A 25,697-nucleotide genomic window follows, 5' to 3' on the forward strand; every position below is an offset into this window, starting at 1 on the left:
AAAAGGGGAAGCCGTTTTTATTTATTTCTTTTCTTCTTTTTTTTTTCAAGCTTAGGATGTCAAGGCACTATTGTAACATATAAACCGTTTGACCGTCCTACACATAGAGATGACGGGATGATGAAAACCGTTGACACCACACACACACACACATCGGAGTTCATCTGCACCATGTAGAGAGATCAAAGCTTCTTTAAATATTTATAAAAATGATAGATTTGAGGTTCTAGCTAAGAAAACGGTGTGCTCATGATACTGTTCCTTCTGGTTTTTAGCCTTTATACCGACACAACATACAGAAAAGTGTTTGTTTATACCCGTGCACTGGCTACCAGACTGCACAAGCTGTGTGTGTGTGTGTGTGTGTGTGTGTGTGCTAAGAGCTTAACCAGGGGTGCTGCAGGCATTCTGCCGCAGTAGCTCGTTTCTCTGGTACAAATTCCAGCATGGTGAGGAGGAAGTCGCTGAACTGAGCCGCCTGCTCCAGCGGCCACTCGTACTTCTCCAGCAGCACCTCGAACAAAGCCCACGGCTTCAGGTTACTGATGTGCCGCAACTCACCTGCATGCACGGGCGAGAAAAGGACAACAACGAGTTACGCTCAACACCTACCGCACACACAAAAACAAACGTGTGACGGAACAAGAGAATGACATTAATAGTGGAAAAAAATATATATCATTTTTACTACACCGCGATTATATTTCTCAGCTGGAACACAATAGACCAGTGAGGGGTGTCAAAAATACGGCTCGGTAAAAAGGTTCTAATCCGACCCGGCAAATACGTTTCGGGATCTTATTTGCGAACCGTAAGTGAATTCGAGCTCGTCCCCGTTATTGCACCAGGGTGCAAACAGCGCAATAAACTCACGGCTGTAAACTCGGCTACTGACAATCGTCCGTCGTTTCATCATCACTAAGTGCATCATCCTGCTCAGAGTCACGCTGGATGTGGAGTCTATCCCCACACGCTAGACAGACACATGGATGTGGAGTCTATCCCCACACGCTAGACAGACACATCCTGGATGTGCTTAAAAATATGTCGAGTTTAAAAAAAAAAAAAAAAAAAAACCCCTTTCAGTTCCAGGTTGTAACAATACAACACGAAGAAGTTTAGGGGTGAATACTTATGCAAGAGTCTGTATACAGAAACATCATTTGGAAAAGTTTTGAGGTTAATGAATCGCAGTCGGTTTATTTGTTTCGAGATATTCGGTAATAAAAGTTTGCGCGTTCGAGGACGTGGCTTTCAGAGAGAGAAACGCCGACAGACGAACACGTTTGAGAAGAGCTCTCGATGTTTTACTGGTCTAGTGAACAGATCTGTTTCTACTGCACATGAAGTGTAATTACGTCGAAGTTGGTTGTATTATCAAAAGGAGGACTGAGGTTGATGTTTTTTTCCCCCCCCGTTCGCAATTTTCCATTTTAAATGCTAGCGATAAATGATTTAATCCTCCAGAATCATAAGCCTAAAAAAAATAAAAACTCACTCTTTTTTTAAAAAAAAAAGACAGAAAAAGGAGCAATTCCACTATTCCAGGTTTAAGGAGAGCAGAAGATTATGTATTAATATTACGAGCTGTGAAGTCCATAGTTTGTGAAAATTCCGCAGTAATGCAGTAAAATAAATAAATAAAATGAAGGGGGGGGGGGGGGGTTGGAGGGGGATAGCACATTTCAATACATCATCCTTGTACAAATGCCCACGTGATTGACATTTTCTCTGTTCATGCTGTTCAGTACTGAGCAGGAAAAATTCACGGAACACCACTTGACAAAAAGGGAAAAACTGCACATTTAATCACCAAACCTTTCAGTAGCGTCCGTAATAAATACAGTACACTGATGGGAAATGTATATAAGTCCATCATATACAGAGCCCCCCCCCATCCCACCCCCCCCCAAGATATTCTCCATTTACCTTTTGCAGAAAGTGTGGATGCCCACGTGAGATTCCCGGAAGTGTCTGTGCATATCACACTTCAGAAGACCTGCGCAGATCATCCCAGATTCACGCGTCGAACGGCTCTTCTGCCGTTTTATGAAAGTTAAAAAAGATACGTTCTTTTGGCGTAGATCTGAATAACTTGTACTCGAGTACCCCTGTGCAAAAAAAGCCGAACACCTGGCAGGTCTGCTGATATATAATAACCGAGGTAAACTTCACCGGATATCACGGTAACGTGATATCGTGTACGGACGATGATGATATTTCACACGGTCACACACGCTTACTCAAAAAAAAAAAAGTCGTCTAGAAAACTAGACGAGTACGACGTCAAGTGAGACACAGCGTAAGGGTATTCACAGGTGGAAACTACTCAGGGGGAAAGCCGCCATGCTCCCTCCTCTCAGACCGGTTTTATCTGGACGTGGTGATGTGAGGAAATGAGCTCGGGCGTGTTTGCATGTGATTTACGGCTGACGGCGCAGGTGAGCGCTCGAGTTACAGACACACTAATTCTCACCAGCAGGCAAAGGCGGCGAGCTGCTCCTAGAAACCAGAGCTTCGCGCATACATCCTTTGCTGCTTTCGTAACTGTACACAATCAGAGCTTGTCTAATCAGGGATCTTCCCAGCACTTGTATTGGAGCTAATAATATCCAGAGGAGCTGTAATCTCAGCTGTTACCTAGTTACATAGTCTCTCATTTTGTTTGGTTTTGTTTTTTTGGGCTATGTGTAATTTGTGTAAATCTAATTCAAACATTTTATGCGTAGTCTTTTCTCTGGCTCCACTGTCATTTCCTGCCTCTCTAAAACCTCGCTGTATATTTAAGTAATTTAATCAATAAAACCACGTTAGTGCTTTTATTGCTTAAAATGCAGTTAGTATTTAAATCGCACTAGATGCGTACAAAGGTTTAACAAATATATAAGAAACGAAGAGCGACATGGGAGCAGGTTTTCCCCACCATGTTACTATAAACAGATAAAAAAAAAAAAGTACAACGTCCGCCAGTGTATGTCAGCGTGGCTTCCAAGCAGCATGAAGTTGATTATTTTCCTATAACAGTACATCTCAAAGTGTTTTATTCCTCTTCTACAACAGATATTTACCACGCTTATACATGTTTATAGTTATACACTACCGGTCAAAAGTTCAGACACACTCATTCTTTATTTTAATAACAAAGTCATCCTCAGAAAAATGGAACTATGGGAATTATGTCGCGATTTAAAAAAAAAAAAAAAAAAAAATTTAAAAAAAATAATCGACCGATTTCTTGAGGAATCTCCCTGAGATGCTTTTATGCTTTTTAAACAGTATTAAAGGAGTTCACACCTACGTTGGACTCTTATCGGCTGCTTTTCTGGAATATTTCGTGCCGAGTCGTCCGTTTAAAACAATACTTTTTTTGGTAAATAAAATGAAAGAAACGAATACGCCGGCACGATTATATTTTGGTCTACGACACCGATTTCAAACATTCAAAATCACACAGCTTCAGATCAAAAGGTTTTTAAGATCGTGAGAAACATTTCAGTCGAGTGTCCACAAACTTTTGACCGGCAGTGTGATTATATTTAATGCTGTGAAACAAGTTCCAGTTGTCACTTACATTAGAGCGGGTATGAACAGTTCTTTCTCCTTCTTGAGGGTGATCAGATTTTTATTAAATGCATGTTACTAAATGTGTTAAAAATAACAGAACTTGGTTATGATTATGATGGTTATGACTGTTCAGTGACTGGATCAGGGAGCGCACAAAACTGGCTTGAGATACGACTGAAATTGTTGCGATATGGAGCAGTCACTCAGGAGCGTGCCACATTTATTGGGTAAGCTCGTTCAGAGAGCTCCAGAGAAATTTGGCAGGTCAGTTCCATACCACACTGCAACTCCAGGGTCGAGTGCAGAATAAACCGTGATAAATGTGACAGGCAAAAGATTACACTTTAGTCACTAGAGCCCAAACTCTCAAACTTTTTTTCCCCTCCGTGATATCGTTCGCAAGCGAGCTTGGAAGCAACAAAGTGCCGAAATCACGAGACACGAATGATCAAACGGAGAGCTCTATAGCAGGCGATGCATTCGAGAGCGCCACGGCGTTTCTGGTTTCTACGTGCGGTCTTACCTCTGCGGTTGAAGTACTCTCGTGAATATCTGCCTGAGAGAGCGAAATGAGTAGGGATGGCACCCAGGAGCTCGATGATATGAGCCAAGTGATCTATGAACAAACAAACAAAAAATTAAAAAAAAAAAAAAAAAAAAAAAAAAAAGGTGCACAACACATTAGTACCAATCCAAAACGATTCACCGTTAAAGAGAAGAAGAAGAAAATAAATAAATAAACAAAAACAAAAAAACAAGGAAAAATGGAGCACTGACCTTCATCCCGAGTGTAGTCTTCCCCTGAATGTGGCTCAAACAGATAGTCTCCTGTGGCCAACTCAAACGCCTGCAAAACACCACCCAAACATCACCATTAAACCCTGCGCTGACAACAGATTCTAGAAAATTCTGACCAATTGGAATCAAGAATTTAAAAGTGCTGCGGTATAAAAACGAGTAAACAACAAGTATAACGTACACTACATCTACTGCACGCTCCACTCGGCAGTTAATAACACTTAGTTTCCTTTTTAAAAACAGCTTCTCACCATACACGCCGTGCTCCATATGTCGGCTGGAGGACCGTACTCGGCCCCGATCAACACCTCCACTGCTCGGTACTGGCGCGTCTGAATGTCCTCCGTAAAGTGCTTGTGCTGCGGGGAAAAGGTCGGCGTCTGAGCAGTGATGCATTACTCAATAAATTAGAGCATAATCTATTAATGATAGAAAACATTGGTGGCGCTGTGGGAAGCCAATAAATCAGCGATTCACTGCCAACTGTTTTTATATAGTGAATATTTAAAAAATAAAAATAAATATATAACATTTTAAAGACACGGGTGCACAGATCACATCATTTAATCTGTATGAATGCTGGCTGCTTTCCTCAGCCATCAGTGCACGTTTTATATGTGATGCCCTGAATCGAGTAAATAAAATGAATAAATTTACTGTAATGTAACTAAACATCTCAATTTGTTTATTTTTGAGACATTGACCAGAACGTGAGGTGTGTACGGTTAGTGATCACTACGTGACGTCCCACTTTAACTGCAGCTGCGTACAAGTCGCAAAACAGTACATATCCTCATGGACATCTTCATTTCAGCTTGATTACTGATTATCTAGAGATATCTAGAGAGCTAGCTAGGTAAGCTAGCAAATAGTAGCTATGACAAATAATAGCCGTCATGTGTGTAGCAGGAGACATTTTTGTTGTTGTTGTTGTCGTCCGCCCCGCCCCCCTCCCAGATCAGCATGAGGTGCTGTGGCCATTGCTTCCCTCTATCTCTTATTATTAATATTCCACAGCACTTATCCTACTCAGGGTGGCTGGGAAGCCTGGAGCCCATCCCAGGGAACTCGGGACACATCTTTATCTAAGCAAATAGTTAACAGATACACGTCCTGTCGAAAACATTTCAGCTTTATATGATCCTACACACTGACCTTGTGTAAAAAGTTACATCACCACACGTCTCATTAAACAATGCTTTTTGCCGCCGCAGTGACGAATCTTCCACAGCGTGAAACCAGATTAAAACTACCGACGCCACACGGGTTTGCCAAAATCATTACGACGTTAAGATCATCATAAGCTTTCATTAGAACGTAATGTTTTCTTTTATAACGATCTCTTTGCTGTGATGCCGAGGGGCCCCGTCTGCCCCCGACTGTAATGAACGTTTAGCGCTCGGCACCCCGCCGAGTCGGGTGCCGAATAACGAGAAGATCTGTGAACGCTCACCACCCAGCAGGCGTTGCCCAGGTCTGCGATCTTAATGCTGATTTTCTCGGCGTTCTGCGATTCCAGTGGGTTCACCAAGAAATCCGCTGCACTGAACGCTGTAACCACAAAAACACAGCGTATTCAATGATTTGATGAGCAAAAATAAGTCATTTGTAGTAAAAGGAGTTAAAAGGAAGGGGGGGGGGGGGGGTTATTCTAACGCATTGTGTTCAGAAACTCTTTGCTTTAAAAGCTAGGCTATGGTCTCACATTAGAGAGTCACGTTACATAGACAAAGAGGAGAAGTGTGAAATCTGGAAGACTGACTGTTGGGGGAGAACGCAGATCTCTGGCTGTCCCTCTCCGTGGAGTATCCGGACAGTGTAGAGAGTGCAGACTCGGAAGTAGCAGACAGTACGGAGCTTGACGTGCCAGAGAGAGCAGATCCAGGGCTGGAGAAGCGCAGAGGTCCGTAGCCATTATATCCATCGTCGCACCACGATGATCCGGACTCTGGACTACCCTTCGTGCCCGGTGCGTGATACCCGTTGCTGTTCACTGGTACAACGAACGAAAGAGCAGATTAGGGCAAGAGAGCGTTAGCGAAACACATTTAAGAAAATAAATAAATAAATAAATAAATAAATAAAATCCCCAATGGGTCACAGTGTTCTGAATGCTTTGTGGCTTTCATCCCTCTCAAAACTATTAGAATAAGTGTTCTCTTTCTATTTGAATAGAAATCAAATATTAGATCCTTCCTAGTCTGGTTTTAAAAGAGATTTGATGATAAGGAGTCTTTATTGTTCACGTATACATTACAGCACAGTGAAATTGTTTTCTTCGCATTCCCCAGCCTGTCAGGAAGTTGGGGTCAGAGCACAGGGTCAGCCATGATGCAGCACCCCTGGAGCAGAGAGGGTTAAGGGCCTTGCTCAAGGGCCCAACAATGGCAGCTTGGCATCGCTGGGGCTTGAACTCCCGACCTTCCGATCAGTAACCCAGAGCCTTAACCGCTAATCCACCATTGCCCATTTACGCTGTTGACCCATTTTAACCCCAGCCTGTAGGAGCATGTACTGCTGTGGTGGTGTTCTTTTGCCCAAAAGTATGTGGACACCTGACCATCGCACCCATATGTGGGCCTTCTCTAGGCAACCCATTTGCCTGGTGAACGTATTTCTCACTCTGTATTTCCGTCTCGTCCCCGTTTTCACCGAGCTTCCAGAGCGTCCGCGTGTTTCCACAACAGTTCGGGGTGCCGAGTCCGTCCAGCTCCTCCATCTTCTGCAGGTCCTGCAGCCTCTCGTCCAGTAACCGCTGCTGCCGCTTTGCCTTTCGCTTCAATTTCTTCTTCTTGTTTTTTGACAACTTGCCCGTCTGCACACACACGAGGAAAAACTGCCTTTTAGATTGAATTTCAGACACATAAATTAGAATGCAATATCATATCAAATGGTCCAGCTACAGAAGAGTGCCAAGTCCAGTTGCAGCAAGCTCAAAGGCTCAAATGGTGACGTGTTAGCTTATCAAACTGTGTTAAGTGCAAAGGCCAGGAAACAGGGTTCACCTTGTGTGACTTCATACTTCAGACAAACAGTGGTGGTATTTATTTTTAAAAGTTCAGCTAATCAATAATAATAAAAATTATTAACAACTATTTTAGATAAGGTCAGTGAGCAAAAAGCATATTTGCTGCTTGATGTTTGCTTCTTTAGTTTTACTATAATATATATATATATATATATATATATATATATATATATATATATATATATATATATATATATATATATATATATATCTCAAGTATAAATACATGCCCAAATCTAATTAATACATCTACAAGTGCCTTCATTGACCGTCTTATTCTTAAAAATTAAAAGAAAATAAAAAATAAAAAAGTAAGTTCTGCCTCCATAATGTATCAGCATTCAGCTGTATGGTGGTGAAAGTCACTTTTGTCATATTTTGCCGTCTCCTAAACCACATCGGTAAATCTGGATTTGTACCTCTAGTGCAAATCTAAAGTCGTGAACACTGGACACTGATCACGTCACGGCTAATGGACTTCAGCTGGCGTCAAACATAAAGCAGCGCAAATTACAATTTCCTACAAAACTATTACTTTAATTGCAGCAGTAACCTCTGTATACGCTGTCTCACGTAAGACTTAATCAGTTTCCATACCGCAGGTGTATGATTGCTTCATTTGTTTAGTTCCTCAACAGCTGCTGTTTGGGCGTGTTTATTTTCTAACCATCATAAATCAGCTCTATTTATTTTTTTCACATCTGCTGGGTTCGAATCCGTCGAGTATTTCATGAAGGAGCTCTTGGCTTACACTGACGCAGCAAGAACTGAAGACTACAGTGCGGGACACATGACACCAGCACGCCATTTCCTGCTCAGGGAATAACTGGCCGAGCTGTGACACGGACCTCGGTCCTCCTGACCTGCTGAACCGACGCTCGGACAGACAGAGGTTACAAGTCCCTGCTGCACAGCCTGATTTAGCCAGGCATTCTGGGAATGCCAGTCGAGCAAAAGGCCAGGACTGCCAGACTCAATTCCAGTGTTAGACTAACAAAAATAGTGCAGCTTGAAGCGCCTGACTTTATCACCATAATTAAGGGTAACCGCAGATCAAAAACACCATTTGTTTTCTGGTCTTTCTTTTATCCAACTCCTTTTAAAGTGCAAACATACTTGTTGCACATTTATTCTAAAATCCTTTGATTCCTGAAAAATAATTCTTTGGGCTTCAATATGACCGTTCTTACAACTGGATCTATAAATTAAGCCCTACATCAAACACGGGTGTATAACGTGGAGCTGGCATTTTAATATCCAAAAATGTAAACACCCAATTTAGACTGCATAAGCTCCGGAATTATTGAAGGTCAATTAGCTTAAATCGTACAATGAACATATGAAAGAAATCCATCCTTTAATTTAAGTAATTTTACTCCAAGTAAATAAATAAATAAATAAATAAATAAAAACGTTAGCAAAAATATATTTTTAACAAAACCATGCGACACTCCTAGAAATTTGTACGCTTTGTGAATATAATTGAAGCATGCTTATAGTTATACATTTTATATTCTCCAGAGTGTTTAGGAACTTGTATTCGTACTCGTATTCTCTAATCTCATTGAGCATTATAGGAGAAGACTCAAGTGTTGTTATGCTGGCAATACACGAAATACAGGGGTGCCAATAACTACGATTAGGGCTGGGCGACATGAAAACATAATATCGATATCGTGATAAATCGTGTCACAATATGTTTTAATGATAGACCGTGGATACTGTGATATCGTTTTATAAAATTGTTCGATAAAAGGATAAAGCACGTAATGAAGATGAATGAGTGAATTAATGAAACTTTTAAATTAAAGGGTAGATTCCCGTCATGCACTATATGGCCCAAAGTACGTGAACGCCTGACCATCGCACACATGTGTGGCTCTTCCCTAAACCGCTTCCACAAAGTTGAAGCACACAATCGTATAGAATGTCTCTGTATGCTGTAGCGTTACAATTTCCCTTCACTGGAACCAAGAGGCCCAAACCTGTTCCAGCGTGACAATGTCCCTGTGCACAAAGCGAGCTCCATGAAGACACGGTTGCCCAAGGTTGGAGTGGAAGAACTCCAGTGGCCTGCAAAAAGCCCACTGAACACCTCATCGCCCGACTTCACTAATGCTCCTGTGGCTGAATGAACACAAATCCCCACAGCCACGCTCCAAAATCTAGTAGAAACCCTTCCCAGAAGAGTGAAGTTTATTAAAACAGCAAAAGGGGGACTCAAACTGGAACGCCATATAGTGTATTTTCGGTGTATGATTAAACTAATTATCCACAAAGAATAAGGGTGCCAATAATTCTGGAGCTGGCTGTATATTATACTGTACATTAATATTAGTTTATATCAGTTTACACTACAGATCTGATCAAGTACTAAAGAGCTGACACGGGGCGTACATCAGTACATGGGGGATTAGCGACGCCATTTCATTGCACAATCATATCTTTGTAGATTATTTTAAACAAAGTTAAGCAGGACGAGTTTATGCATCAATTATGCACACAAGTCTAAAAAAAAAAAATTCAGTGCGAAGTGAGTGATGAACTACTAGTGTGAACACTGATAAATTAGTAACTGTTAGTATGACGTATTCACTGTAACTGCTACTGTTATCCATGCCATTATATAGAGTTCCATGCAAATTAGGACATGACAGGCGTTTCAGAAGTGTTTTAATAATACTGCAGATCAGACCCAGTTAGCATTTCAACGCTCGTGCACTTTTACAACCCCAATTCCCCACAAAAAAGTTGGGACGCTGTGTAAAATGTCAATAAATACAGAATGCAATGATTCGCAATAGAACATGGTGTTTAAACTGAGTAAAATGTACCGCTTTAAGGGGAAAATAAGGTGAATTTGATGGCCACGACACGTCTCAACAAAGTTGGGACGGGCACAACGAAAAGCTGGAAAAGTAAGTGTTAGTAAAAAGAGACAGCTGGAGGTTACTTAGCAACTGGTCAGTAAGATGATTGGGTATAAAAAGAGTATCTTAGAGAGGCGGAGTTGTTCAGAAGTAAAGATGGGCAGAGGTTCACCAATCTGTGAAAAACTGCGTCTATAATTTGTGGAACAATTTCCGAATAATGTTCCTCAACTTAAAATTCATCTGCAGTACATAATATCAAAATATTCAAAGAATCTGGAGAAATCTCTGTGCGTAAAGGACGAGGGTGAAAATCAATATCGCATGCCGGTGATCTTCGGGCCCTCAGGCGGCACTGCATTAAAAACAGGCATGATTCTGTTATGGAAATCAAATCAGTGCATGGGCTCAGAAACACCTCCAGAACTCATCGTCTGTGAACACAGTTCACCGTGCCATCCACAAATGCTGGTAAAGCTCTGTCATGCAAAGAAGAAGCCATATGTGAACATGATCCAGAAACGCAGCCATCTTCTCTGGACCAAAGCTCATTTAAAATGGACTGAGGCAAAGTGGAAAACTGTTCTGTGGTCAGACGAATCGAAATTATTTTTGGAAACCATGGACGCCTCGTCGTCTAAACTAAAGAGGACTAAAGAGGAGAGGGACCATCCAGCTTTTTGTCAGCGCTCAGTTCAAAAGCCTGCGCCTCTGATGGTATGGGGGTGCATTAATGCCTATAGAATTGGCATCTGGAAAGGCGCCATCAATGCTGAAAGGTATATACAGGTTTTAGAGCAACATCTGCTTCCATCCAGATTCCATCCCATCTTTACTTCTGAGAGACTCCAGCTTTTTCTTTTTGGTAACACTTACTTTTCCAGCCTATTTTTCCCACCCTCGTCAAAAAAAATTTCCTTAAAATGGTACATTTTCCTCAGTTTAAACATTTGATGTGTTTATGATCTATTGTGAATATGTGTTTGTGATTTGCAAATCATGGCATTCTGTTTACATTTTAAACAGTGCCCCAACTTGTTTGGAGTTGGGGTTGAACATCAGTCTGGTGCTCCATCGAACTCGCAGCATGACTGCATTTTGCGAAATTACTCCTTTTTGACCTGAAACTATTCGTCAGTACTCCTGCCAAGTCCTTTTGTAATAAAGTCTGTCAACTATGTAAAAGCAGGTTAAAGGATGGTTTCAATCATCCTAGGCGACACTTCAAAAATCACAGATTAGTGAGGAGTGATCACAACTAGAACCAGAGCTTTCGAAAGATTTGACATTTCAGAGCCCGCTACCTTTCGCATTTGACTTATGAGAACAACATAAACCGAAATGTTACAAACGTTGTATTGAACTTATTCCTAGTAATACATTTTGTTTTGTTTGTGTGGTTTTACAGTTTTCTGAAAGTAAACTAAAATAAAAAAATATAAAAATCGGACCGTTTCCACTGTCCCTGATTAGTAAGAATTAATACACTAGAGGGCGTGCTGTTACAGAAAAATAAATCAACAACATCGAAGCGTGGTAAGTTGATTATTTTCCTATAACAGCACACCCCAAAGCGTTTTATTCCTCTTTTACCATAGTGATTTTCTAAACGTTGCAATCTAATAAGACAAAAAAAAAAAACACCACAGCTTGTCATGCTACCGAGAAACCACAAAGCACAAACTCCCCTTTCCTGAAGACTTTCCCGAGGCGGAAAACTTACTGACTGTAATAAATAAACGGCGCTGACACTGGAGACTCCTTCTGCAAATTTTAAATAAGCATCTCCTATAAGAAAACCTCACCGCATCACCACATACATGTTTTCTTTGATGAAAAACATACAAATTCCCCACCCCATGTTTATTATTAGCCTTAGATTATATTGAGCATCTGCCATACAAGTCCTTACGAAGGAGCTTTTACTACAGAAACGATAACGTGCATAAATATATAACGATTATTTGAATGACGGCTGAACGTACTGTCAGAGCTGCTGTTACTGTGGTAAAAAACAAACAAACTAAAAAAAGCACTAATAAAGGATGTATAACAGTGAGCGATTTGAGTTTGTTCCAACTCCAGGCATATTCAGCAGTAAGATGACACCCAACCCATCAAAATCTGTTATTCTGGATGTGCAGACGTGCAGGGCCTCCAGTGCGATAAGCCTACAGCGAGTGTGCAGCATCGAGGAGGTGAGAGAGAGACAGAGAGAGAGAGAGAGAGAAACAGAGAAACAGAGAGAGGGACAGAAAGAGAGAGAGAGAGAGACAGAGAGAGAGAGAGAGAGACACACACACAAGCAGGATACAGCAAACTCATGTGACCGCACCAGGGAGAAACAGAACACCTACAGGATCACCTCATAGAAGCAGGCACTGCTCTTAACGTACCTGTTTGTCCCTTGGAGCCGTGCTAACTGCCGTCAGAAGAAGAGGGGGGAAAAAAAGATAGGAGGGAAGGGACAGAAAAACCACAATGATGGAGGAGGGGAAGGGAAAGAGAGAGAGAGAGAGAGAGAGAGAGAGAGAGAGGAAAATAAATAAATAAATAAATAAAACAGAAAAAGAACAACAGGACACAGTTAGAAAGCAAACAGAGACAGATAGGAAATAAAAAATGATTGGAATATTCACCAAGGACACAGCAGCACCAGAGAGACAAAGACACGACATGCACATCAATCACATGTTAATCTTATTCTGAAGAACAGTTCATTTAGACAAAGCAAATCTGCACTCCCAAATTTTGGCCCTTGCATTAACTCCGTGTTAATTTTCTTCTATTTTTACGGGTATTTGATCATCAGAGCTGACAGACAGCAAGTTCTGAAAGCATTTTAAATCAAATGGCATAAAAGCTCCATCAGCTGTTCAGCTTTGGCAAGTTTCTGTCTCAGCTCCGAAACAAAGATTATGAAACGAGCGTGGTGCTGCAGGAAGTCTGTGCGCTGTTGCATAAAGTAAAATTTTAAACCAAAAAAAAAAACCCACACCACTTCCTAATGGGAACTGACCTAATCACATGAATTACAGGAGCACTTTGCCCTGAAACACATGAAATGTGTTTATATTGTAACATTTCTGATGTGTTTAATGAGTCTGGCGCTTTATTTCCCTTCATTAGTGGTCGTGTGCTGCGATGACATCACAGAGAGACATCGCTAGCACACTTACATCGGTATTTAAAACAGGGTTCATACAGATGCTTCGTAATCAAATTCCAGCACTTTCAACGCCTTTTCAAGCACAATTTTTGTTTTGTTTTCAAGGACTATACAAGAGATGTCATTCAAACTTATATATAATAATAATAATAATAATAATAATAATAATAATAATAAAACACAAGCAATTTTTATATGGCGCCTTTTCCAGCCATGCTGGACTAAATTTGCATTTCCCAGACATTGCTTCGTCTTCACAGTAACGTCAGTATACTCCAGGTGAGTCACAGGAGCACGCTTGCCGAGAACTTTCAAAGGAAAGTCACCAAATGTCGCTGGAGGATGCCGTGCGCTAATTAGCGTATACATTACGTCATCGCATATTTGCATTCTGCCTAGTGTTGGCCCTTTACATCTTTTTACTTCTCTCCTGCTCTCTGTGCTCACATACTGTATGTTAAATACAGCCAAATTCCCAATAAAGCTGTTGTCATTTACATATTTTTCTGTTTCTGCTGTCAGACAACAGAACGAGTATGAAATAATATGACCATTAAGGCTACATGTTAAGCAGCAGTCACTTCCAAGCCAATTTCCAAGCTGCTGTTCTGTACTGACAAAATCACCAGACACGCAAGTTAAAGACATCGCCCTGCTGTGATTTTGCCGATATTTACATGTGAAATGATCACTCGGTGAGAAAGTTAGACTCTTTATAATTCAAGCACTTTTTAAGCACCACTAGATACAAATTTTTTTTCCAGTACTTCAATTTCAAAAAGCCAAATTCAAAACCCTGTTAAAAGGAGAAAAGCATTCAACACTCAAAGATCCAACAGAGAAGTAGACGTTGGAGACTCAAAATCCCAGGATGCAATGCAGCTACACGACGCATTTGTGCGGCGTTACAGCGGAGACTCTACAGGTTAGCCTATTTAGCGAGCTACGAGATGATGGGCGCGATGTCGTTGATGGTGGTAGTAGCATTAAAGCTTTGGAAGCTGATCAGTTTGAGCGGTGTGCAGATGAGGAGGTGAGACAGCTGGACAGACTGAATGACTAAAGTGCCGCTGCATCGCTCCGCTTAGGTCGGGATGAAGCGAGGGCCAAGTTCCACCGCACCACCGTCTTGGTAATTTAGGAACTGCTTCCCAAAAGACAAAACAGACCGGCATGACGACGATGGAAGTTTAAACCAAAGAAATCAACTCGGAATTTAATTACAAAATAAATCTTTGTGCAATTGAAGACCGCATACTAATGATAAATATTGATATGAAAGTAGTTCGGGGTGGATTTTCCCTAGAAAATCAATAAAAACTCATCAGAACACCGTCAGCGGAAATCGTTAGAGTAATTCAAATGGCTTCCATTAACAATTAGATAACGATGGGAAAACCATTAGACTAATTCCCATTAGGAAGTGTTTTTTTGTTTGTTTGTTTGTTTGTTTGTTTGTTTGTTTTGAGCAGGTAAATTAAATACTGCCTTTCTATATAATAACTGGACTTTTGTAGAACTAGAGGATGCACCGATTAGCAGCTGACGAATGAAAAATTTATTTAAAAAAAAAAAAAAAACACCACACTGATTACAAGATTAAAACTCATTAAATTGTGCTTATTTGTCAAGGACTGGCTCTTTTTAACTCAACATTTAAAAATGGAGCTAAAAACACTAAATAGGAGAGAGAGAGAGAGAGAGAGACAGACAGACAGACAGAGAGAGAGAGAGAATAATCAAATGAAAAGCATTAGCTCCACACACTCTAGTGATTACTTAATTGCCAAGACTGAACTCATGATCAATTTTGTGAGTCATGTATTTGATGGAAGCAAAGTCAATATCTGCGTTTACACTCTGGTCACAGAATGTTATTTACTTCTATCAAAGATCCATTCAAAAATGTAATCACAGCTCTAAATCACTGATAAGAGGACGACCGTTCATAAATAACGAGTTAGGCTACGCCTGCGTTTGCACTCAATTAAACGACTCGTTTTAATTACGCTGGGGGGAGTTATTTATAGGCTACAGTGCATGGAAATGCTTTTCTAGAAAGCGACAGAAGCAGAGTAACCATAGCAACAGGCATATAATTGATATGCTGGTGGGCTTTTTTTTTTTTTTAAAAATGAGAAAAAGCCTTACAATTAAAATGACGATGAGCTTTCGATTGAGATAATTAAGCATATACAAAGCCTCCATTGTTAAAAACTGCCGATTAGTCTTGTAGCAAGATAACGGCTAGCAAAGAGTCCAGATATGGAAAAATCATTTCTGTTGGGGAGGATATTTCCCGATATTGGGACGCAATTTGTGTAATTGTACTTTCCACAGCGGGTATGTTTTTGTGCTTAGACCTACATAAACTTTACAGTTGGTATAATTCTATATGGAAACTATTAGCTCAGATTATTAAATGAATAATGCATATTTAGACATGCGTATACGGTTTCTGACTCTGCGTAACGAGTAAATAAAGTGAGTAGAGAGTGATTGCCGAAGGGGGGGTGGGGGGGTGCCGTGTGATTTACCAGAGGAGCCGGATGGAGGCGGAGCTCCAGCTTTCTGCCACAGTGTAGCCTCTGCGGCCAAGCGCCTCACGTACACGTCTGTAACGTCGAGCAGAATGTTCTCCGGCTTGATGTCCGTGTGGATGATCTTACACTTGGTGTGCAGGTAATCCAGACCCTGTAGAACCTATGCAGAAGACAGCTGAGGTTAGAAAATGTTGAAAAGGCTGACTAATATTCAGAAACTGATTATGCTCCTCAGTGACACCAAAATTCTCCAGACTCCAAAATATCAATGCATATTATTGTGAATTAACTAAGTGCACAATCCAGTCTTCAAGAACTCTTTTTTTTTTTTTTTTTTTTTTAATTGATCTTAACAAATCAATGTAGTGCATTGCACATTACATTTCATTAAAAAGGGATTCAACGATGCTTTTATGAAATCACCGTGTCAGGAGATCTATCGGAAAGCGTGCACGTCTTCTCGGCTGTTACGTTAACTCTAGCTCGGTATTTTGATTTGATGCACACAAGGACGCTGAACCTGCCTTCCCATAAATAAAGTGGTTTAATCAAGGTCACACACATAATATTGTTCATGAGCATAAAGCCCATTTTACATCAAAAGCATCACTGATTGCACCCGTCAGGATGTGTGCTGTTTAGCAAATATAACATACAAACGTCTGTAAACATTATAACCCTGCGTTACCAGTGGATATGATAACGTCGGGTTTAGGCTTGTGAGATCGTGTTTTTAAATGCCCCATAACTATCGATGTTTGACAATAGTATCACCTGTGGCTTTGAGTGGGAAAAGAAAGGGGCGTGGCCATACATATATACCATGTATACGTTACAACATTGGCGACCCTCTTTTAAGAACGACAAAGTTTTGCAAACCCCACCACCGCCCAATTTTCGGACAACTTGCTCAGTACGATGATTAGGCTTTGGTAAAGGATGCGAGGCGAGGCGGTCCAGTCGTGGCTCAGTAGGGCTTAGAAAACGACGCAAACTATCTTCGACCACGAGTCTGGCTCTATAAATGTTCTTAACTTTTGATGAATGAATAAATAAATAAATAAATAAATAAAAAACGCCCGACAAAGATGGGTTTACCGCTCAGTTCTCGGTATTCGGCGTGCACGGATATCCAAAATTCCACCAGTGGCTTCTCTGTGAACCTCTGTGTACGATCGTTTCAAATAAAAGCTTCGTGACCCCCAGTTTAAGAACCGCTGCGTTAAATCTTTACGTTACAATTTTCATCAAGCTCAGCAACGCTACAGAACTGGCGTCAGGACTGTAAATAAACATAACGGGTTATTATCGGGTAACTAAGCTCACTTTGAACTTTAGTAAGATTTTTCACTCGTTCACCAAGTTCGGATTTTAACCGGGGGCGTAAAATGTGCTAACGAAGAGCTACATAGTGAACGAATGAAATGACTTTTAAAAATGAATCAACCTTTTAGTTGAAAGTTTTGAGGCTGAGCACCTGCGGAATACGTTACGCTCTGCGGAAGTGTACCTGACGGAGGATGCTCTTCACGCACGCCAGAGGAAGGCCCATGTAGTTGGACTTGATGATCCATTTAAGCAGCTGGTGCCCGAGCACCTCCAGCACCATACACACATCTTAGTCAGAGAGTCAAGGTTATTACTGTCCTGCAGCGCATGTTTAATGAGGTTAGCGTCGAGTTATTAGACCAATAACCCCATTAATAATAACAACAACAACAACTCCAACATTAACTGTATACGCACCAATGAAAAATGAATTAGAAGAAGGAAAAATAAATAAATAAATGATGGTACATGTACAGAAATAGATTTTGAGCGAGTATGTAAGTCAGGATACGGACACCGTTGACTCCGGATATCTTGAAATCATCGATGAGCTGAACGATCGTCTCCCGTTTGGGGTCTGTAGGGTCGCTGTCTCGAACCTGTTCAACATGCAAAAGATACAAACACGAGCGAATTGCTTTGAAATAAATAAAAAACCCTCTAGACTTGTCAAACTTTAATGCAATTATCGTCTGATGAATGGTACAGAGATATAATACATAAAAAAAAAAAAAGATGCATTAATATGAAAAGATTTTACTCTCCTTAATTTTAATTCTTTAGTACTTGCTAAAGAGCTTACGTGATAGCAGCTATAAACGGTCGATCCTTCACCAGCCCCTCTTTATTTTTCTCTCTTTAAGTTAATAACGCAAAGACTTTCCCCATGTCAAAAAAAACCTAGAGCTTTACCTTTTACAAAGCTCTGACACTGGAGACTCCTTCCACAAATGCTAAATAAACATTTCCTTGCAGAAAACTTCATATCAGCAACTACTTTTTTTTTTTTCCCACCCCGATTTATGTGGCACATCCACCATATACAGTCAGGTCCATAAGTATTTGGACAGTGACACAATTTTCATAATTTGGGGTTTGTACACCACCACAATGGAGTTTAAATGACGCAATCAAGATGCGATCAAAGTGTAGACTTTCAGCTATAATTCAAGGGGTTTAACAAAAATATCGCATTAACCGTTTAGGAACTACAGCCATTTCTTTTCTTCATAGGCTCAAAAGTAATTGGACAAACTACCAATCATAAATAATAATATTTTTAACACTTGGGTGCAAATCCTCCGCAGTTAATGACTGCCTGAAATCTGGAAGCCATGGACATCACCAAATGCCGAGTTTCCTCCCTTGAGATGCCTTGCCAGGCCTTTACTGCAGCTGCCTGACTGCAAGTCGATGAGAATGAGTGGCTACTATAGAAACAATAACGAATCATAACAAGCGCATTAACATAAACCTGTGTTTTGCATTGCCGCTGAAACCACTGACCAATCAGAATCGAGAATTTGACAGCGCTGTGGTGTAAGAAACCCCGTTTTTTTTTTCTACACTGCTGCTAATTCAAAGTTATACGGCAGCTGAACCGCACAATAACGTATACACGGCGTTAACAGACAGCAGTTCTGATCAATGAGGAATACAGGAAGTCCGTCCCTCCTACCTAGAGAGCAGGGTCAGTTACACTTCGGCCGTTCCCGAATGGCCACGGTTGGGATTTTGACGTGATCTACTAACGACAGGCGCGCTACTCTACTTTTTAAATACTTTCTTCTTAAATAGTTTCTTTCACGCATGTTTCACACCTACACATTTCAGTAGTTTAATCTCATCCAGTGCGGTCTCTGTGTAATGTGGAGCACTCTTAACCACCTTCAGGGCCACAAATCGCTTCCTCCTAGACACACAAATAACAACAACAACAAAAAAAAATTACAAATTCAAATATGATGCATGGAATAATTAATAAACAATCAATTCAGCGAGGAATCATCAAGTAAGTATCAAAGGGCTAAATTAAATTCTTTACAAAATGGTGAAAAATGTCAACACTCTAGCTTCCACAGGTTAATGTAAAGTTTAAACACAGCTTTATACCTTGTTTAAAATTTCTTAACATTTGTTCGGACTTGTGAAGCTGCAGTAAGGATTAAAAAAAAAAAAAAACAAAAAAAAAAAAAACACAATTTTTACAGCTAGGGTACATTTGGTCCGTGTACGCAGTGTGTGTGTGTGTGTGTGTGTTTGTTATCAACCAGTTTTCAAATATCTGACTTTAAACGTCTCTCTGACGATCGTGGCTCCGGCGTTAACTGCTACTCGTTGAAGAAAATCAGGCAGGATGACGTACATCATTTGAACAAAAAAGTCAAACAGATATAGGCTACAGCAACACGTATAACAGTACTCTGTCTGTCAGCGGAGCCGAGAACGTATCCCACCTTGGAGCACGGCGGTGAACTGGTGAGATAACGAGCTGCCGACACGACACCGAGAAGCGCGAATTAAGCTCGGCGCTAGCTCATCAACTCAAAGGATTGCACTTCACAATATACACAGGCGCTAACAATTCTAACAAAAAAAATATATATATATATTAACAGAATCGTACCATAAAAAACCTAGCATGTCTGCGGACAACGAGATGGCTTGATGCAGAATTAATACAGCATGTAGAGATTTAACTACAATCTGGAGAAATGTTTGGTTTTATAAGCAACCAGCTCGGTGTATAGAGTCTTAGTTTATACAGTGGAGTTGCATGCGTGCGCACACCCCTAAACTAATACAAATTTGAAGCACCTTTATATTTTTAAATCGCAGCTTTCAATCTTTTTGGCTAAAAAGTCAGTCAGCTTTTCACATCTAAACTAAACTGGCTGGGCATCTCCTGTGCACAGCTCTCGTCAAGTCACCCCACAGATCTCTGACTGGATTTAGATCTGAGCTCTGGCTAGGCTTATTCCACAACCATGTTTTTTTTTTTTTTTTTTTTGCACGTACTGTACATCACGGGAATAACAAGATAACGACATGACATGTGATTAGCTTTTAGCATTTAAGAATGGATTACTCACTGAAGATCCCAGCAAAGCCACACGGTAGAGAAGTGACCCCATCCGAGCTTCCTGACCACGTGATATCTGCCGTTAAACAGGTCTCCGATCTTCACCGGGTAATAACCTCCTAAAGGACAGACAATTAATAGTAAATAATAACAACAATGAACAATAATAATAGTCAGGTTATAAACATAATAGTTGCTACACCGTAAATGCCAACAGGAACTAACTTGTTTGCAGACATTTAATTAATAATACAATGTAATCCCTGACAAACTGCTGTAGTAGAAAAGGAATAAAACAATTCAGGATATGCTGTTTTTGAGGCTTTTTTTTTCTCCTTGGCGTGGTAACAGTAACTCCGCTTCATGTCGGCCGCATCTAACCACCCCGTGTTTAATTATATTCCAATAAAAGCGTGCCTTGTCATGTTTTATTCCTTGCATATTTGAGTTATAAATAGCGACTTACGTCTCCATCGGTAATATTATACGCAGCAAGAAGTCGGTGTGTTTGTGTAGTGGCTCTTAGAGACACTTTGATGCATTGCTCATCTGTGCGTGTGCGACACTAGCATTTCAAACTCAAATCTCAAACATCGAAGAAAATTAATCTCTGTGGCTTAACAGCTCAATTTCTGCAAACCGTCACTAATATTTTCAGCGCGAGCCGTCTTCCAGGTGTGAAAAAAATTAGTCTGGAAAACGTCCAGGGTTCCCACTCGAATAGAAACCATGTTTTTTTTAAAAGAAAAAAAAAAAAAAAAAAACGATAACTGCCGTGTTATTTACTGTACCTTTGCAGTAATCTGAAGGATTCTCCTGCTCTTCGTCATCGGACCCGAGGAGTTCTGCTGGGGGCGGGGTAAAATCGGGAGGGGGCGGGCTGAGAGCCAGAGGCGGGGTCGTCGGATCGGACGGGGCGATCTGAGTGGGAGGGGTTGTGGAGAAAACAGAAGGTAGGCCCAGTGACGGAGGTATGGAAACGCTAGGTGTTTCTGGAGATGAGAGCACGTAGGGAGAAGGAAGCGCTGTAACGGGGACCAGGATCGGGTCCGAGTGGTGGACTGGCGCTATGGGTTGGAGGTCTGAAGCGACGAGCTGAAAGTCTGGAGCTATGGTTTGGAGATCTGGAGCCACGGGCTGAAGGTCTGGAGGACTTTGTGAGAGATTCAAAGGAGGAGAGGGTGGCGTGTCTGGGGGAGTGGTGGCTCTGTGAATAGTAAGGATGTGGCACACTTCATCTGAGGTCTGGATCTGGGGCCTGTGAATGGTAGAAATAAATTAATAAATAAACGAAGCAAACTTGGTTTCTTACACGACTTTGTAAAACTTAGGGGTCTAACTTATTTTAGGTCACAGGCCCACATTGTGTGCTTAGTACACCAATAAAACGTCAACTGATCTCAAATGTGATCATTTATAGGCAATTAAGCTGAAAGTGACAAACAAAAGACGTAATAGTTTAAAAAAAAACAGCAACAAAAAAAAAAAAAACAAGCAATCCGATCGTTAAGACATTTTGTAAGTAGCCGAGTTTACGGCTCGGAGTTTGTTTATTACTCGATGTTTCCCCCTAGTGGAACAACTGAGACTAGCTATTTTATCCACATTCATTTAGATATTGCAAAACAGCTACAAGATAAATCCTGACTTTATAACATTAAATTTTTCTTAAAGGAGAAACAGAGAAAACAGGAAAAAGTCGCAAAATGCAAGACACCATGCAAGTTACTGAGAGACACAGCAAGCTCCACTATTCGGCCCGATTTACAGTAATTTTCACACCAGCGTGCGCTGTTCTTCTCTTCCCTCAAAGCAGCGCATCATATCTGAGAGACATTATGAAGATATATTCTACAGAGATGAAAGCAATTACTATTTCCATGGTTAAAGAGACTACTCTGATTGATGGGGCTTGCTTCAGGACTGTAGGCAGCGTAATACTCACTGGGGTTTCAGGATTTTAAAATGTTTTTAAGAAGTTGTGGCTTCTGGAGGCGTGTACGCCATTGGTTAGGAATCGCTTAACTCGAGGTAAGACGATCCTGCTCGGGATCATGCATTACGCCAAACACAGAGGTTCAGGCTTTGCTAACAAGAAAATTATAACAAGATTTTCAAAAACAAATTTCCATAAAAACCCTTGTGCAGATCAGTGGAAGAGATGACTATTTTTCTTTCCAGATGTTCACCACGCAGCAGTAAGAAAGCAGAAAGCGTAAACTACCGCTCTTTCACATTCTGCGTCCTTTCCCCTTCAGTGAATCCTTTGATTCGCGAGTTTTATTAGCTGTTGGTCTGACTGTTGCTTCATCTGAGAAAAGCGTCACTTTCCGATATCGCTGTAGCACGTGGAAAATCGTAAATCCTACGGCGAAACATTGCTGACGTTGACACTTCTGCTACTAATCAAATATTCAGGAACGGCGCTGTTACTGTACTTCCTAAACCTTCCAGCTCACCCCTATACACCTATTTAATTACAAAACGTGTCATAAGTTGAATGTAAGTTTTTCCCCTTAACTAAAATAATAACGAAAACGATGGTCAAAGAAAAGCTCTCCATTAAAAAAAAGCCTCTGAAATGAAACCAAAATGAACATTTAGCCTGTTATTGAAATTATTTAAAACTAAAACACTATACAAAAAATACAAATCACAGTTGATATTCACACACACATTAACACACAATAAAATCAGCACCATATATGATCTAATCATTCAATTATGATGAAAGAAATGGTGGCGTAATAAATGGAGGGCGGGCCGGTCTGACTGCTCGTAGTCGTAAACAAACGCCTCAGCTGACAGAAGATTTAGCGCATAGTCATTATTATTATTATTATTATTAGACATTTTTACTGGTATAGAAGCGAGTCAAAATAACTTCCCCTTCTGTCTTTCAGCCTTTACTCTTATCGCTCATCTCATGCTCCCAGCTGTCCGTGCGCTTGACCTTTTAAGGAGTTTTGTGGGCGTCACTACATGCAAATGAGCTGTATCAAGAACATGCTTTGTGCTTTTACGTGGGATTAACCCATGCACGCGAGCACAAAGAAAATCAGCTTTTGACCAGAAATCCGGTGGAAAATTTTAGTTCACAACTAATTTACACACAACTTTACTAAAAGATTGCTTAATGAGGCCTGGTGTTGGTATGGGTTTTTTTTTTTTTGACATCTAGCATTAACCTTGAAGAGATCAACTATTTCTGATAACCTGGATCCTGCTCTTTGTTCCACTTTCAAAACGGTGCCAATACCCGAGCTCTGAGAGATCGTCGATAACGAGATCCTTTAGGAAAACCAGAGTCTCTACGAAATCTCGTGCGAAATCGTGACGATCTTTCGAGACTTCCGTCGTGTTGAAACCGACGGAACGCTCATTCATGGCAAAAAATACATTGGTGAATCAGGTCGGAAAATATGTCCAACCCGATCTTCAAACAAGTCCAGAGTCTCGGAGTGGTGTTCGACCCGGACAGCGATACTCGGCATCGGATCGGTGCACCTCTGGGTTTTTTTTTTTGGGGGGGGGGTTTGTTAAATATGCATATTATGCAATAGTATGAGTCATCAGCACTCCTTCTCATCATGGCTGTGTGGTTCATATATATTGTTCAGGTTACATTAAAATAGACACAGATGGACAGAAGGGGAGGGCATGAGTCAGTGTGCATATGTGGAGAAGTGAGTCCCCTTTACCGGCTAGAGATATTTTTAGCACACACTCATACACAGCAAAAAAAAAATCTGGGCCATGTCCTGTTATATGCGTGTAGCAGTGTGTGTGTGTGTGCTGTAATGATACTTACCCGAGCTCCACACTAGGAATCACCTCTGTGGTCACTTTGCGCTGTTTCCTTTTCTTTTTCGGCTTTTTTGCTCGGTTGTTCTGTGGGATTGTGTTCCCGCTGGACACTGCCATCACACACACACACACACACACACACACACAGAGACAGACAGACAGACAGACAGAGAGAGACAGACACAGACACACACACACACACACACACACACACACACACAGACAGAAAGACAGACAGATAGATAGGATAGAGACAGACAGACAGACAGACAGACAGACAGACAGAGATTGTGTTAGTACCGTCAGGGCACTGCTATTCCCCCATCACACTAGGCTCAGTCCCAAATTGGCTCTACATTATAAGCGTAGTGCACTAGCTATGACGTAACGCCACTACTTCTTCGCCTACGTAGGGCGCTCATATAGGGCGCACAGAGCTATTTGAGATTCTCACCCTATGTGGAGGCGAACCAACACACTGACAGCCCCAAGGAATTATTTAATCTACAAAATGAGACCGGTTCAAATCAACATACTTACTTATATCCAAATTTCTCAACGCTTCATCATCCTTCGTCAGTTTATCGTGAAGAAACAAGAGACGCTGCGTACTGGTGGCTAAGCTAACTAGCTCGCTAGCGGTGTCCGAATGAAGCGCTAGCCTCTACATATGCAGCCTCTACTCTACAACTGCTAGCTGAGCTGAGACTTTTCAGATTAAACTTCTCGCAATAAAACGACTAAAGTAGCGCCGACGCAATGGGTTTTTTATCGTTTAAAACGACACCGTGCACGTGTTGTTTAAAAATAAATAAATAAATCGCGTAAAGTGTTTGTTTGTAAAACTCTCACCGTCAGTCGATATCATCGGGACAGCTGTCACGGCGCGTGCACGCGTTTCTTCGGCTCGGTTTGCGCATGCGCGGTGGAGGAGGGCTGGGGAGACAGGTGGGTCCGTGTGGACGTGTATAAACGTGTTTTATGAGCACACGAGCAATGACAGACCGTATACACCTCCATCCATCCAGATTTAGGGGTATGTGAAATTTATTACAGTTAAACCAGATACAATTAGAAACAAGTTCATTCCTTTTCATTAACTGCTTTATCCTGGTCAGGGTCACTTTGGTGCACTGGGCCCGGGGTTGGAATACACCCTGGATGGGAGACCTGTTCATCGCAGGACATGCATTCATACACTATTTAGTATAGCTGAGCCACCTACTGGCAATGGAGGAAACCAGAGAACCCAGAGGAATGACACAAAGATATCAACACAGACGGTAACACGATATTGGTTACTGGTTTTAACATCTTACTTATTTTAGTACATATCAAATTGAAAATGGAACACCACAGGGAAGTGTATGTAGTCCACTATTATTTAACATCATGATAAACGATATCTTTAGTCAGGTAGAAGCTAGTATGGGGGAAACCATTGCATGCGGATGATGGAGCATTGTGGAAGAGAGGGAGGAATGTGATATATACAGCAAACAGAACA

At 41.1% G+C, this 25,697-nt stretch overlaps 1 protein-coding gene across 2 annotated transcripts; it reads right to left on the minus strand.

Moving 5' to 3' along the window:
- On the minus strand, positions 1–25,147 carry srpk3 (SRSF protein kinase 3). Of its 2 annotated transcripts, none has more exons than XM_017467488.3 (16): positions 25,043–25,147; positions 24,195–24,300; positions 21,175–21,641; positions 20,394–20,502; positions 19,126–19,213; positions 17,813–17,900; positions 17,483–17,589; positions 15,967–16,132; positions 12,657–12,682; positions 6,985–7,177; positions 6,125–6,355; positions 5,816–5,913; positions 4,614–4,721; positions 4,342–4,411; positions 4,088–4,180; positions 1–561 (listed from the first exon to the last, which is right to left on the minus strand). In XM_017467488.3, the coding sequence occupies exons 1-16, from the start codon at positions 25,056–25,058 to the stop codon at positions 377–379; spliced, it is 2,151 nt and encodes a 716-aa protein (XP_017322977.2). In that variant the 5' UTR covers positions 25,059–25,147; the 3' UTR covers positions 1–376. The 2 variants fall into 2 exon arrangements, with proteins under 2 accessions (XP_017322977.2, XP_017322978.2); XM_017467489.3 differs by having other exon boundaries at positions 24,731–25,076.
- Positions 25,148–25,697: the final 550 nt, after the last annotated feature.

This window comes from Ictalurus punctatus, chromosome 5 (genome assembly GCF_001660625.3).
Source record: "Ictalurus punctatus breed USDA103 chromosome 5, Coco_2.0, whole genome shotgun sequence".
NCBI lineage: Eukaryota > Metazoa > Chordata > Actinopteri > Siluriformes > Ictaluridae > Ictalurus > Ictalurus punctatus.

Excerpts from the sequence above, each read along its gene's own strand:
- srpk3 (XM_017467488.3), bottom strand. Across the intron at positions 17,901-19,125 it reads AGATTAAACTACTGAAATGT|GTTCGAGACAGCGACCCTAC; the intron begins GTAGGTGTGAAA and ends CATGTTGAACAG. Across the intron at positions 16,133-17,482 it reads TGAAGAGCATCCTCCGTCAG|GTTCTACAGGGTCTGGATTA; the intron begins GTACACTTCCGC and ends TCTTCTGCATAG.